Source organism: Pezoporus flaviventris, unplaced genomic scaffold, assembly GCF_033815535.1.
Source record: "Pezoporus flaviventris isolate CSIRO_AGI_PZ_B2104156 unplaced genomic scaffold, CSIRO_AGI_Pfla_v1 ptg000132l, whole genome shotgun sequence".
Lineage (NCBI taxonomy): Eukaryota > Metazoa > Chordata > Aves > Psittaciformes > Psittacidae > Pezoporus > Pezoporus flaviventris.
The window spans coordinates 135,587-150,572 of NW_026892680.1; the positions used below are offsets into that span (position 1 = coordinate 135,587).

Here is a 14,986-nt window from a genome sequence, read left to right on the forward strand (position 1 = left end):
TCTGGGAAATTCCGGGAAGTCTGAGGGGGTGGGAGGGAGTTCAGTGCAAGAGAGGACTTCTTCCCCAGGAGAGCAGCCGGCCATTGGAGTCATCTCCCCAGGGAAGTGGTGGCTGCCCAGTAGTGGGGCATCTAGTCTAAGTAATGCCTTGCCTTAGAAAGGCTGGAGCAGGTGATCCTTGAGGTCTTCCCAACCTGGGATTCCGTGACATTTGCGAGGGGTTTCCAGTTCTGTTGGCTTTGGATCGAGGGATTAAGCTACGTCCTGTAGGAAGCCGGGCAGGGGTGGATGGGAAGGCCGGGTTAGATGGGGCTTGGAGCAACCGGCTCTAGTGGAAGGTGGCCCGGGTTGGAACTAGATGACCTTAAGGTCCCTTCCAACCCAAACCGTTCCATGATTCCCTGGTTTTTATCATCACCGGGGTTTGGAAAGCAGCAAAGTAGATGGTTGGGTTGAACCTTCATGGTCTCCTTCTCCTTTCCTCCTTCCCATGCTTCCGTGGCCCCCATGCAGTGATGTGGGCTCCGAGTCAGACAACAACATCCGGCAGATCAACCAGGAAGCCGCCCATCGGCGGTTCCGCTCTCGGAGGCACATCAGTGAGGACCTGGAACCGGAGCCCATGGAGAGCGGAGACATTCCTGAGGTACGGAATGGTCTTGGGTTGAAGAGCTAAACTCCGAGCTGCCGTTTCATACTGGAAGTGAATGACTGTAGTAGTAACGCGTGTAAGAGTTACACACAGTAATGCGTGTAGGAGTTACCTGTAGTAACGCTTCCCGTGTTCCGCTTGGGGCAAGAGCGGAGTCAGTCATACAAAGAAGGGGACCACGCTGCCTGGAGCCCGTTCCCTTCAGTGCCTTGGTCTAGAGGAGGGAGAAGCAGAAGCTGTTGGGTTTATCCCAGCTGAAGAGGAGCACTTGTGTCCCCCAAGCTTTTAGTCAGACTCGGAGAGCCGTTGAGCAGCATCCCCCTGGGACCGGCGTAGGGAGAGCCCCGTTCCCTGCCTCCCTCCGTCCCCCTCGTTCTCTGTTTGGAATCGTACCGCGTTGTGTCCTCCCCGTGAAGGCTCTTTGCAGTCAGCCCGACCCGCGGTGCTCCCTGTGGCCGCTCCTCGGCGGGCAGTGTGTGTTTGTGTGTTGTACAGGGCCCGGCTTTAGCGCCTCGCTGCCGAGCCTCCCCGCCAGGAGGGGAGGGAAGGAGCCTGGTGTCGTGCTGAAGCCTTAACGGAGTTTCTTCTCTTTTGGTAGCCTTGGGAAACCATTTCAGAGGAGGCAAGTGCAAGTGGAGATTCCCTAAGCTTGTCATTGCCACCTCCTCCTGCATCTCCAGTGGCCCGGCCCAGTCCTCAGGAGCTATCTGAGGAACTGAGCAGAAGACTGCAGGTCACTCCTGATTCCAATGGGGAACAGCTCAGTTCTTTGCTTGTACGTGCCACGCTGCTCTTTCTACCTCACCCTCTCGTCTGCTGCTAGTGGGAAGCACGGGAAGCGCACCCACGGGGCTGGGAATTCCTGCGAGCAGGAAAACCGGAGCGTGCGCTTACGATGCTCTGGCACCACGGCCCAACAGAAGGGGCTGGGGTTAACGTGTTCTGGGGGAGTTTAAGCTCAGGCGCTGCTGCCGTTCCACCTCTAGTAAAAGAGAGCGTTCACTCGAGGCTTGATGCTCTCTGTTCCCAAAGGAAAGAGGAAAATCCGCTGCTGCCCTTTCCCGTCTCACCCCTGGCCAGTGTTTAACTGTACGTGGCTGTATGGAAGCATGTACTTAGAGCAGGATCTTCACCTCCTCGTATATAGCAAGGGGTTAGAGCTGGGAGCGAGCCCTAGCTGGGAGAAGCCATTAAAGTGACAGCATCCCAAAGGCTTGTGAGGCCAGCTCCACGGCTAAGCATGGCGGAAACATGGGTGCAGGCTTCTTCCCAAGCCCCCCAGCTCTAAACTGGCTTTACACAGGGAGTTGATGCTAGAAGCCCCTCCGGTGGCTCTCCATCCGTCCATAGTAAACCAACCCCCCCCCCCCCCCAGGTTGCCAGCAGGTAGCAGAGGGGTGATTGTATGTGTGTTGAAGTGTTTTGTCACTCTCCTCATGTATCTCTGTAACACCAGACAACACTTCAGGCTTGCTGGTGGGTCTGTTTGTCAGCCAGCCCCTTTCCCATCAGGGCAGAAGCAGGGGGTAGTTGCCTCTCTTTTGTATCTATCATCTCCTCCTTGTGTGAAGCACTGATCTGGAGCAGAGTGTGCTCCTGGCACTGATGTCCTCACCTAGGAGGTGGAGTTTGACTCTCCCGCTGGTGTTGCTTTGTTACCTTGCAGCAGATGAGAGCACCCACAGGAGGGGTGTAAACAGGCTGGGTCGTTTCCCTGCTTGAGGCTCTGATTCAAGACATCACTTATGCAACATAAGACACTTCAGAACAAGCTCAGAGGCAGATTTAGGACTGTGTATGTTTGAGGACATGGGTATATTTTCATGCCCTGTTTCCCCCTTTTTGTATTATTTGTAGTCTATTCATAGGTGCCCTCTTGATCATTACACCATGGAGCTCCACCTCTAGCAGTCAAACCTCCGTGGCATTGTAACATCCCGTTATGTCTTCAGTTAATCCTCCCCTTTCCCACTCGTTCCACAGCTGAATTTCCCTGTTTCCCCCACATGGGCTGGCCTCTAACGCATAGAACAGGTTGTAGCTTGGGTACTGAAGATGAGTGCAAGATGTGTGTCCCAGTCCCAGTGCTTTTCCCTGTTGACCTGAACCGCTCCAGGAGGGAATGCTTGAGTTTTACCTTGCTGGTGAAGGACTAAAGCTAAAGACACTGCAACACCCACATGAGTTTTTAAGGGGGTTGGATTGAATGACAGTGAAATCAGTGAGTAAGCCCCATGGGTTAAGGCACCTGAACTTAAATCCGTCTTTTCCTCTCCTTTCCTTCCAGCAAAGGGATCCCACTTCGAGGTTAAGATCCTGCAGCGTCACGGATGCGGTCGCTGAACAGTCTCAGCTCTCCTTGGTAAAGCAAAGCTAACTTCTTCCTTCCTTGTGGTTGAGTAATCTCTGCTGCTGAATAACACCTTTTCCTAGGGCAGTTCTGTAGGCCTAGGAAGGACCTATAGATCCAGGCAAGATCTGTAGGTCCCTCTCACGTCGTAACCATGCGCATCCTTGGTGTCAGTGGCAGAAGGTTCCACGTGTTTTGGCCTACAACCCAATAGTGCCTGGTTACAGCAACCACACAGTGGTTGCCTCTTGGTCGAGTTTAATAGCTGGTGCTCAGAGAACTGCTCCTGAAGTGGGGTCTGTCTCTCCCTGCTCTCTGCTGGGCTTTCCAGCACAAACACTCCCTTGCTGTCTTCCTGCTCTTCTACACCAGGCTGACTGCCGGTGCAGCCTGCTCTAGGGGTGTTCTCCTTCTTTCGCTGTCGCTTGGTGGATGTGGGGTGCTGTCGCTGGGATGTCTTTCTCTTCGTTCTCGGCACTGCTTTCCCTGGCAGAGCTGCTCTAAACCAAGGATGTTCCCAGGTCTGCAGCACATTTCACCCTTACTAAGCTAACGATAAGTTCCCTTCCGGCGCTAAGGGCGTACTCGTGTTCCACACGCGGTGCTGCTCTTGACTCTTAATCCTTCCTGAAAATCCCCTCTGTCCATTCAGCCTTTTCCATCTGACTTCACTGATGACCAGAACGTACCGTTTTGGTGCAAAATACCACCTTTCTGGGCAGAGCATGTAAATTCTGAGTATTTGGTGGGGGGGAGAATCATGTTCCGTTTAGACTAAATTCTCTTATGATCAGCATTAGGGTAAAGCACTTGGAGAGCTGAGTGCAAGCCCTCTGGAAGCCCGATCTCTGGGTGGGTTTTGTGTGAGCTCCTGGCTTCCTTCTCGGGGGCTGATGACTCCAGGGGCTTTGCTAGGGTCTTAAGGTGCTTTCCATCCGCGTGCCTGCTTCCTCGCTGCCGGCGCGTGGCTCTCCGTCGCTCAGTGTGCTTACTGTGCCCTGCCTTCTCGTTTCCCAGGAGAGTGGGCCAGCGAGGAGAGCTCGGTCCTCCACTGTCACAGGGGGTGAGGAGCCAACGGTAACCAGCCTCTTTATCAAGCCTTGGAATCCCATGGCGGGGTGCGGGGGGGGGGGGACGGGATTCACCCAAATCCTGGCGCGCTTTGTGGATGTGGGAGTGCTTTTCTGCAAGGGAAGGGGTTGAATTTATACAGAAGCATCCCGTTTCAGTGCAGCAGCCTGCGCCTTTCAGGTTAAAAACCGCTCCTCTTCCCCAAGCAGGGAGCTCAGGGATCTTCTTGGAAGCAGCAGAGAGGTGGGGGTGGAGGGAGCAGCTCCGTTCCCCGTGTCAGCATTTAACCCTGGGACTCTTCAAGGAGCGGCAGATTCCCGTGTTGCATCCGTAAGGAAAGCGCCCTGGGCCTTCCTACAGCCTCTTCAGGGCAGGCAGGCAGATGGAGGCGGTTTGGTTCATGTTCTGAGCACTGCAGATTCCTTCTGCTCTTCCTAAAGGATTCCTAAAGGGATTCACGCTCTCGTGCAGTGCTTTAATTCACCACATCCCGAGTCTTTGATGCCATCGGTAATACACGGGCAGAGTTTAGCCCTTTGCTTCCAGCTGCTGGGAAGGAGAAATCCCTGGAGCTCTTTGTGCTTCCATCACTTCCTAGTGCAGAACCCGGAGCACTCCCATTGCTTCCCTGGCAGCCAGGACACCTCTTAGCAAAGCAGGTGGGGTCTCCAGACCAGAAAGGGACTTAAACTCATCTACGTGTGGCTTGGTGTGGAGTGTAACTCCCTGAGCATCCTCCCCTCTGAAGCAGTAGGAGCAGAGTCTTTCCGTGCTGGAGCTGGGGCTCCGGTTTGTGTCTTCAGGACAGCAAACCCTTGTGACTATGACAGAATGGCTCAGCTCCAGGTTTTACACCCGCTTGCAACCGCTTCAAGGACACGCTGCGGAGAGCCTGGGAGATCTTGACTTCGTGCGGTGTTATCCGTACTAAGGATAGGGAAAAGCATCCTCCTTTTCGTGGGAGAGTCAAGGAAACACAAGGCTCTATGTTTAATCTACAGAGGGAAAGGCTGGGGGGATGTGAAGGTGGCAACCTGGATCACAAGTTCCGTGGGCAAAAAAGACCCCCGAAGAGCTGATGCTAAAACCAGGCACCGTGCGTCGGGCTGTGAGCTCCTAAACAGCAGGCATCTGAAGGGTGCTTTTGGCTGTTCGAAGGCACCAATGCAGTCACTCCTTGCTTCCACAGCCCTCCGTGGCCTACATCCACACCACCCCCGGCCTCCCCTCGGGCTGGGAAGAGCGGAAGGATGCCAAGGGCAGGACCTACTACGTCAACCACAACAACCGCACCACCACGTGGACACGGCCCATCATGCAGGTAGGGAGCGTGGAATGGGTTGGGTTGAGGGGATCCTAAAGCTCCTGTGTATAACAGGGAACGATCCCATCGTTCTGGGTGGCCTAACTGTGGTCCTCCCGCTTGGCTAACGGGTTTTGCTTCTGGTGCAGCTGGCAGAAGATGGGATGGTGGGGTCAGGAGCCAACAGCAGCAACCACCTCAGTGAGCCCCAGATCAGGCGGCCTCGCAGCCTCAGCTCGCCCACCGTGACCCTCTCTGCTCCCCTGGAGGTGAGGAACACCCAGGCCAAGTTAGGATCACCTCTGTCTGGGCTCATCCTCCTCTGGCCTTGCAGCTTAGGCTCGTGGAATGGGATGGGATGGCTTGGGTTGGGTTGGGAAGCCCGTGAAGGTCATGGAGTTGGGATCTCCCCAGGAGTAACTTGTGCCCATCAGCCCCTGTCTTTCCCATGGCATTCCTTGTAATGGAAGTGCAGCTTCCACCCAAATGAGGTTCAAACCAATCCGTAGATAAGGCTTGGATTAAGTCCTAAGTATCTAGATAGTTAGATACTATTACCTGTTCTCTAATGGAATACTCAAGCCCTAGCAACTAAACGTGGGCTCAGTTAGGGAAGCGCCGCGACAGGAGCAGAATTGAGCTAGGGAAGTCCTAGGAAACCAGGCCCAGCCCTTACTCCTGGTGTCAACTCCTTACTCCTCGTGTCAACTCCTTACTCCTCGTGTCAACTCCTTACTCCTAGTGTTAATTCCTCAGTTCCGGTATCCCCCAGGTGGGACTGCTGTGGCAGTGCCGCGCGCCACCCGCGGCTCCCTCTTTCCCTGCAGGGCATGAAGGAGTCCCCGGTGCGCCGGGCGGTGAAGGACACCCTCTCGAACCCCCAGTCTCCTCAGCCCTCCCCTTACAACTCCCCGAAGCCCCAGCATAAAGTGGCTCAGAGCTTCCTCCCTCCCGGCTGGGAGATGCGCATCGCGCCCAACGGCCGGCCCTTCTTCATCGACCACAACACCAAAACCACCACGTGGGTAAGGGCAGCTCGGCGCCGTCACTTGGCGTCCCTTCACCTCCTTTGCCTCCGGGGTTTGCCTTTAAAGGGGATGTGGCAGCCCAGCTTGGCCTAGAGGTGGTGTAGGGATGGCTCCCAGTCTGCTCCGTGGTTCCGTGCGGTAGCAGCAAGCTGGAGCAGCTCGTTTCCTGGCTGGTGCTGCCGTTGCTGCTCATGGGGAAGGGAGATTTGTTTGGGGTTGGGTTAAGGGAACCTTCGAAGCCCCTCCTGTTCCAATAGGGAGCAGCTTGCTCCAGCCTGGCCTTGAGCGCTGCCAGGGATGGGGCAGCCCCAGCTTCTCCATTCAACCCATTCCGGTGTCCCACCGCCCTCATGGTAAAGAACTTCTGCCTAAGCCCCAAATCCCACGCGTTCCATCTATTGTGTGTGGTTTCCTTCATTCCCAGCAAATAATAACTGCGGTGTAGGAAGGCTTCCAGCTAATTCTCATCAACCCGGTGTGTTAGATCCAGGCTGAGCTGTTGGATTTACTCTTCCCTGTTTCTATTGCAGGAGGACCCGAGGCTGAAATTCCCAGTGCATTTGAGATCAAAAACCTCTTTGAACCCAAATGATTTGGGCCCTCTTCCTGTAAGTGCTGTTGTCTGTGTCTTTTCTGTACGTGCTCGACAGCATGTGATCCAGGGCCGCAGCCCCACGTTGTATGTGGGCTCACACGCTGCTCTCATCCCCTGTCTGACAGCGCCAAAGCACCAAAAGCTTGATGGTGATGCAGGCATCGGGCTCATTCCTGCAGGGACTGCATGTGTCTGTGCTCATCTGAGGCTTTGAGCTTGGAGGAAACTCACCTTGGGTGTATTTCTGTGGGCTGTTGCCTCAGGACAAAGCCGAGCCTTTGGAATGGGGTGGGAGCCTCCTCCAAAGCATCCTGAAGTGCCCCCGGTGGAATCAGGAGAGCCTGGCACGTGTCTGTGGGCATCCTGTCACAGGTCTCAGCTCAGTTACACACTCCATTTATGAGTGAGGGAAGAAGGACCGCGAGTTCCTCACAACAGATTGAAAGGAAATCGTTCCTCATCTATGTTTTATAGAGGTCTGAAGCTCCTGGACACCGTAGAGGTGGAATGAGGCCAGACCCAGGAGGCTGGAGAGCACAGCGTTTACTAACAGCGTGCCATGTAGCCTCCTTTCTCTGCTACAGGCATGTGGAAGATGAGGAAAGGGAATGGATAAAAGGAAGGGATTGAGGGCTGGGACTGTTGTCCCACTGTGCTGGGGTCCTGGTGCCCCTACTCACTGCATCCACGTATGATTCACAAGTAGAAACCCTCAGTCCTAAGCAGTGATGGACAGGATTTCCTTGTAGCAGGCAAGGAGTATAAACCCCGAAGGAAGCAGTTTCCGAGCTTTAAAGGGCACTGCGTTGGATTTGACCCTTCCAAGGTGTTTGGCCCCAGCACAAAGCCTCTGGGAGCATTTGTGGTTTCCGTCTGACAAGCAGCACCCGTGAGCTGCTTTCTGTCCGTGGGGGTAATGCTTCGAGCTGCGGCAGTGGTTCACTTGGTTTCTCCCTTTGTTTCCCACTTCCAGCCTGGTTGGGAGGAAAGAATCCACCTGGACGGAAGGACCTTCTATATAGACCATAGTAAGTAAGCCCTCGGGTCCTAGAGCGAGTAGACCAAGGGAGCTACTAAAGCTTGAAGTGAAAGCTTTGTAATTTTACTCTTCATTTAGGAAGCCAGGTGTTGATTTGTGGAGACATTGATACCAGAGACTTAGTGCCCTCGTACGGTACTGTATCCTACCTGGAAGCTTGCTTTTAATCGGCTCATCAAGCTTTGTCCCTCTCTGACTTGTGAAGCATTAACATCCCTTCTCTGTGGTTTCTTTTGTTCTCGTTGATATTTTGGGTTCGTTGTTGGTGTTGTTGATGATCCCATGGCTTATTTTGCGCTGAATCGGCGACACTTTACTCTAGGAATAGAAAATAAGATGAGAAGAGCTCACAGAGCCACGTCTCCACGTGCGGGCACTGGAGGGGTGAGCACTCGGGAGTACTCGGACCTCCCCTTGAGGAAGGTCTTGTGGCAGTGCTGGTTCTGATCTTATTTCCTATTTCCAGCATGTCAAACTGCACCCAGCCCGTTGGCGTTCCTCAGTCCTGTTAGTGGAGTTCTAGTGTTAAGTGATGTTTCATTGTAGCCCTGTCTTACTCCAGCATCTCACAACTCCTGCGTGAGTTTTCGTCGCTGTTTGGAGGCAGAGCCAGCCCCGAGAGGCTGGCTTGGTCCTGTTGCTTTACTCGGCTTTCAGTCAGGCTTCAGCTGGCTTTGGTAGCAAGAGATCAATGCTGGTGGCCTCATCTGCACGGCCTGTAGTGTCTTTGGGCTTTAACCAGAGGCAGGTCTAACTTCTGCAGGCCCCATAGCCCCTCCGTCGTCCTCGGCCTGTCGGTAGCACCAGTCCCCATCCCTGACTGAAGCCGTGTTCCCTGTTCCTTGCAGGATGCGTGTACTCCTGCTCTTCCCAGGAGCCTGATAGGAAAACATGACCTGCCTGTTGGAAGGCGTCGTGAAGGGAAACGGCGTTTCCCAAGCAGATCCACAACAGTTCTCAGTGACTGGCAGAGGGCTGGATGCGTTACGTGGGTTCCCCTCAACGCCCTTCGTGGCTCCACCATGCCTCAGTGTACTCACTAGCGCTCTAAGGGGGGTTTACTCATCAGTGCAGAGAGCAGGAGGAGCCCGGCAGGCGGCTGCTGGAGTGGGAAGCAAGGGGCTCTTGGAGCAGTTGGAGTTGCAAAGAGTTGCTCAGAAGGGGAAGCATAAGCAGCGTTTTGGTTGACGAGGGCATGGCTGTGAGTTAACTCAGCCCGTGGTGTAGTAAGAGCTGTAGTAACCTCAGTGTCCTCGGCCCCGGTGAGGGTCCCACGCTGCAAGAACGGGTGGCAGGGGACCAGAGGAGAAGGAAGCTGGACAAAGATGGGTCCATGGCACCATAGACACACCTGTAAGGCAAGGAAGAGCTGAGCTGCAGGTTGCAGACTACATAGGCAGCACCTCTCGGATTGAAGCAGGGGTGAGGAGTGAGTTGCTATAGAGCAGAGCACTCTGTTGAAGGAAGGTGAAGTGGGAAGAGGCAGGAGGAGGGATCTCCCTTTGCTCTCGGGGGGGGGTTTGGAGCTGCCATTCCAGTGGCCTTCCTCCAGGATTTCCATCAGCACTAAGCTGGAAAGGGAAATAAAGCAGGGGGTTGACAGTGGCTTAACCGCTAGCTCCAGTTCCTTGTGATCCTGATGGATTTCCTTCGGTTAGCACTTGGGAATCCCACCTCACATCCCAGCCCATTCTAAAAGCACCTTGGGATCCTCCAAACGTAGGGGTCTCTTCCAGCTGTCGTAACGCGGTGGTTAAAGACAAAGGGGTTTGCTCTGTGCTCGCACCTACGATACCCAGGAACGCACCAGCCGAGGGTGGTTAATCCCAACCCCGGCAGCGACAGGACTTAGCAGGTGAAGCAGAGCAGCGTGTCCCGGAGCAGGCGTAGCCTTACCTCTCCTATCCCCCTCGCAGAGCAGGAGCTGGATGAGCTGAACTTGCCCTTGCAGGTGGCCCCTCCTTTGGTTTTCTGGAGCTTTGTCTTCTTGTTGCAACCCCATCGTGTCGTTGTGGTCCTGTGGTGTACCAGAATCTGGTGAGGAGCACTCGGCCCACGTCCCGCCACGGCTCCGCACAACCTCTCGCCTCCCTCAGGGCGCTCGAGCAGGCTCGAGGGCTTCGTGTTCCTAAAAGAGCTGCTCTCCCCTCCAAATTCGACCACAGATTGTCTTCTCCAAGCATGACATTTGGCTCTCTTCATGCAAAGAGTAACCTTGAACCCCATCCTTTACCCACGCGTTTGGGTCCCTTCACCTTGCAGGAGTTGACTCCGAGGCCTTGTCCACGTAGCACGTGGTTCCTCTCCAGATGTTGAGCTCAAAGCAGTGGGAAGCCACTGGATCCAGTTGTAGTTCGGTGCTTTCCAAGGAGGGTTTCCAACCCGAAAGAGTGCGCTGGGGCTTTGGAGGTGGGGAATGCACCTTCTCCAGCCCGGGAGTACTGAGTGCTCCAGAGTGGGAATGGCAGGGAGGCAGCTGTCGGGGGCAAGAGCAGCATCGGTTCCCGGTGTGGCCGCAGAGGAGTAATGATGCTATTGCTTTTCTTGCTACAGATAATAAGATCACCCAGTGGGAAGACCCCAGGCTGCAGAACCCAGCCATTACTGGTCCAGTAAGTACTGCGGTGCGACGGCCCGTTACACACTGGGACTCCTGGGGTTGTGCCTCTCGGGTCGGGAGCAGGCCAGGAAGCAGGGATTTGGGATGGCTACGGGAGGAGCCGTCCTGTTTACCCATCCCCTTGGTCGTGACTGCCAGCAGAGCTGGGACATGGAGCTCGCTCGCCTCGGGATGGCTGCAGCACAGAGAGCTCTTTCCGCTGCGGGGGAGCTGGGAGTGGGGATCCGGAGTGGAGCAGAGGCACAACGGGCTCTGGGGTTTGGGAGCCACGCTGCTTAGTGCAGGTGAACCCCGAGGCTGCAGAGCAGCAGCCTCAGGGAATGCGAGTGCTGGCATACCCACGTTCAGGCGTCGAGGACACGGGGCGAGCGACCTTCTTAGGCTGCTTCAGGGCATTCTCTGCTGGTCCCTTTCTGTTGGGGGTGGATCCTCAGGGATTTGAAGGGCAAGGGTGTCGTTCCGGTGGCTCTGGGATGGAAACCAGTGGCTTGCTGGAGCAGAACTGCTCTGGAGGGAGGTACCGTGCACTTAAAGCTCGAGGCGCTGCTCTACCCAGGGTACAGATCCTTTGGATTCCCAGAAATGTTAAGCTGAAATGAGTAAGTCCAGCTGGGAAATGAGAAATAACCCTCCGTTGTGGGTGGTTTAGGGGGGTTTTAAAGCCAAAACGAGATCCAGACCCATTTTGCAGCCACTTAAACGTTCAGGACCTGTCTTAATGCTTTTAATAGTACTTTTGATGCAGTGGCAGCGCTCGAATGGCCTTTCACATTGCACTTAAACAGTGCAGACATGCTGCGAGGTGACTTAATGGCTGTTGTAAAGTGGTGCTGTCATCAGAGGGGGATGACTGAGAGCGATGGTGTATATATGCGCTTCATTCCTCCTGGTTCAGCATCCTGTAGCAGCTGCACTTGGAGCTTTGTGGCTTTGGGGGGACGGGATGGAGCCTGCTGTTTGCGACCCCGAATCGGTCTCATCCTCCCCACAATCACGTCCAAGTTGTTGAGTGAGTGGATTCCTAAGTCTGCTCCTCGTCTTGGACGGGGGGTAAGGATGTAGTTGGAGCCAGGGTCAAGGCCAGGAAGCCTTCTCTTGAGGCCTGTTTCCAGGGCTCCTGTTTCAGGTGACGCTGGCTGTGAACGAGGTGGTTTAGATCCGGATTAAAGACGTAACAAGGTGGATGTTGACTCCAAGCCGTTTAAAGCACACTTTGCACCTGGTTTGAGAGCTGTGCAGTGTTAGATCCGCTCACACTGGGCTGCAAAGGTGATGTCTGCCCGTGGCCCTGCCTCAGTGAGCAGCTGCAGAGCCTGCGCTGCTCGGAGGCCAACCCGTGTTTGCTGCTGCTGTGGCTTTACTGGAGCCTTGTCGCTCCCAAAGCAAGGGCCTGAAGCTCCTCTTGAGGTCCTCCTGGTACATACCTACCTCGTGAGCTTGTAACTTGTTCTTAGGTTCAAACTGCTGTGGACTTTGTGGAGTAGCACCCACCCGAGCTTGGCGCTTCCTGCCGTGCACATCCATATTCCATGGATGTTGGGTTCAGATCCACTGTCACAGCCACCCCCGTGTTCCTCTCCTAGTGAGACACATGGAGGGCAGCAGTACCCACCAAATCCTTACTGTCTCTGGTGGAGGTTGGGTTTGCTCTTCCCTGTTGAGGGTAAGTAGGCGATGAGCGCATGTGAGCAGTGGGCACGTTTTGGCTGGCGGGGTTTGGATGAAGCCAGCTGTAGGCAGCAGCTCTTTAGCTCCATGGTGCTCAGGTATGGATGTATCCATGTGTGCGGGTGCTGGAGCGCTGGAATGATGGGGGGTTGTGGTTCTCTCCAACAGGCCGTTCCCTACTCCAGGGAGTTCAAGCAGAAGTATGACTATTTCCGGAAGAAGCTGAAGAAACCAGTGAGTAGAACCGGGCTCTGGGCTGGGATCAGTGGCCCTGAGGCTGGCAGCAAGCAGAGCGGAGCCAGGCAGCGCTGGTGGAACTCCCTGGAGCACCCTTGCCCTTCCTCCTGCTCCCCAAGGGGTTGAGCAGGGTATGGGAAGGCAAGGCCAAGCCGGAGTGCAGCAGGGATGAGGCAGCAGTGGCTGACATCCCCGCTGCACCTGGGACCAGTGGCTGTGTTACTTACAAGGCCTCGGGTTTCAGCAAGGGTTGAGGGGTTCCCCCTCACCCCAGGGGACTGTGAAGGGCAGAGCAGAGCCCGCAGGGATGGGGTCACCGTCCTTGGTCCTGTTCTCAAGCCATATGGACCAGGCCCTTGGGGCCGTGGGTTAGTGGTGGCCTTGAGCTGGGTCATCTTGAAGGCCTTGTCCAGCCTGCTCTGGTTCCCCGCTTGCCATCGGCCTGTAGCCTCAGAGGGCACTGGAGAACAGCAGGAAAGGGGGACGCTCCACACATCAGAGGCTCACCCACCACTGAGTGGGTCAGCAGCTCGCCTAAGGGCTTGTGTGTCACCGCTAACAGCGGGACCCCGTGCTCTGTCCCGCAGGCCGACATCCCGAACCGCTTCGAGATGAAGCTGCACAGAAACAACATCTTTGAGGAGTCCTACCGCAGAATCATGTCTGTGAAGAGACCTGACGTGCTCAAAGCCAGGCTCTGGATTGAGTTTGAGTCCGAGAAAGGACTCGACTATGGCGGGGTGGCCAGAGAGTGGTTTTTCCTCTTGTCCAAGGAGATGTTTAACCCTTATTACGGTCTCTTTGAGTATTCCGCAACGTAAGTGGCCATTAAGAAGCCTTCCGTTTACGAGGGATGTGGTGCACAGGAGGCAGAGTTGCTCCCCCCAGGGCAGGGGCTCCTCCCTTGCTCTTCAGAGAGCCTTTCAGATGGGCCCCGAGAGCTCCTAAAGCATCTCTTGGTTCCTGGGGCGCTGCTCGGCGTTGCCTTGCTCGCAGCCAGGCTGGGATTGCAGAGCTCCAGGGAGGAGCTGCGGTGGTTGGTGCCCGCTTCCTGGGGCGCTGCTCGGCGTTGCCTTGCTCGCAGCCAGGCTGGGATTGCAGAGCTCCAGGGAGGAGCTGCGGTGGTTGGTGCCCGCGTCGGGCACACACAGCTGAAGCTGTTAGCAAGGGGATGCTCTTTAGCGTGGGTTGGGTGAGCTGGCCTTCCCAGCGTGTCCACGGTGGCTCTGCCGGGTCGGTACCGGCCCGCAGGTGCAGGCGGTTACTGGGATGCGCGTGGCCCCGGCGGCGGCGGCGGTTGCTGAGCTCTTTCTTTTCTCTCCCCAACCAAGGGACAACTACACACTTCAGATTAATCCTAATTCAGGTCTCTGTAACGAAGACCACTTGTCCTACTTCACCTTCATCGGCCGCGTGGCCGGGCTGGCCGTGTACCACGGCAAGCTCCTGGATGGTGAGTGAAGGAGGGGGCTGGCTTTGGCTGGGGGGAGCCCCGTGAGCAGTCACTTGGAGGGGGGTATTGCAGGTGCTCGGGGCCAGGCCGAGCTCAACTGCACCTCTCTCTTGCAGGCTTCTTCATCAGACCTTTCTACAAGATGATGCTGGGGAAGCCCATCACCCTGAAGGACATGGAGTCAGTGGTAAGGCCATGGCCTGGAGCCCATCCCCGTGGACACGGTCTGTTGCTCTGGGCAGGGGCAGGAGAGCTCCGGGTTCCCTGGGCTGCTGCAGCAGCCGCAGGAAGGTCTGGATGGACTTGGTTCATCACCTGTGTCCCCGGCTGGGCGTGCATCGAGTGGGGAGGACGACACTGGGGCTTCTCCTTTAACCTTTCAGGGCCTGTCCACGGGGTCCATGACCAGAAAGACCCTTAAAGGACGTTCAGGCCCTTGTATTCCTACAAGTAGCTGGGAAACCTTTTCCCCTTCCTCTCAGCTCTGCCGTAGCTGCCTTTGGTCCTATTAAAAGTAGACTCTGAGTAGACAGTGTAAGCATAAACCCCTCCTCGTAGTACCCGTGTGTGAAGGCAGGAGTCCTCCTCCTCCTCCCAGCCCCCTGTGGTTTTACTGCTTCAGGTTTCCTGCGCACTGACTACTCGTGTTCAATCCGCAGGACAGCGAATACTACAACTCCCTGAAGTGGATCCTGGAGAACGACCCCACGGAGCTGGATCTCATGTTCTGCATCGACGAGGAGAACTTCGGCCAGGTACGGCAGGGGCGCCCCAGAGCTGCAGTTCAGGGCTGAGGGGGAGCACGGCTCCGACCCTCCCCAGGATCCCTTCCGGGGGGGGGGGGGAACCCAGAGGAGGTCCCAGCTTTGGGAAGAGCGGCGCTGGACGCTGCGGACGGCAGTAACGGGGTCACGCAGGGAACGCGCTCAGCCTGCTCCTGGCCGGCCTTGAACCTTGGCCTTGTTCGCTC

General features: G+C 55.9%; 1 protein-coding gene across 7 annotated transcripts in view; it reads left to right on the forward strand.

Annotated features, from left to right (window-relative positions):
- NEDD4L (NEDD4 like E3 ubiquitin protein ligase) overlaps positions 1 to 14,986 on the forward strand; it is a 43,127-nt gene that overhangs the window by 19,311 nt on the left and 8,830 nt on the right. For 2 of the 7 annotated variants that reach the window (XM_061478886.1, XM_061478893.1), the window contains exons 10-25: positions 514 to 646; positions 1,251 to 1,427; positions 2,940 to 3,014; positions 4,020 to 4,079; positions 5,263 to 5,394; positions 5,526 to 5,645; positions 6,204 to 6,401; positions 6,935 to 7,012; positions 7,973 to 8,027; positions 8,117 to 8,173; positions 10,592 to 10,650; positions 12,495 to 12,560; positions 13,151 to 13,380; positions 13,895 to 14,016; positions 14,133 to 14,203; positions 14,676 to 14,771. In XM_061478886.1, coding sequence (XP_061334870.1) covers positions 514 to 646; positions 1,251 to 1,427; positions 2,940 to 3,014; positions 4,020 to 4,079; positions 5,263 to 5,394; positions 5,526 to 5,645; positions 6,204 to 6,401; positions 6,935 to 7,012; positions 7,973 to 8,027; positions 8,117 to 8,173; positions 10,592 to 10,650; positions 12,495 to 12,560; positions 13,151 to 13,380; positions 13,895 to 14,016; positions 14,133 to 14,203; positions 14,676 to 14,771 — 1,729 coding nt within the window. The remainder of the gene's footprint in view (positions 1 to 513; positions 647 to 1,250; positions 1,428 to 2,939; positions 3,015 to 4,019; positions 4,080 to 5,262; positions 5,395 to 5,525; positions 5,646 to 6,203; positions 6,402 to 6,934; positions 7,013 to 7,972; positions 8,028 to 8,116; positions 8,174 to 10,591; positions 10,651 to 12,494; positions 12,561 to 13,150; positions 13,381 to 13,894; positions 14,017 to 14,132; positions 14,204 to 14,675; positions 14,772 to 14,986) is intronic. The other 5 variants (XM_061478887.1, XM_061478889.1, XM_061478890.1 and 2 more) reach the window with 5 other exon arrangements.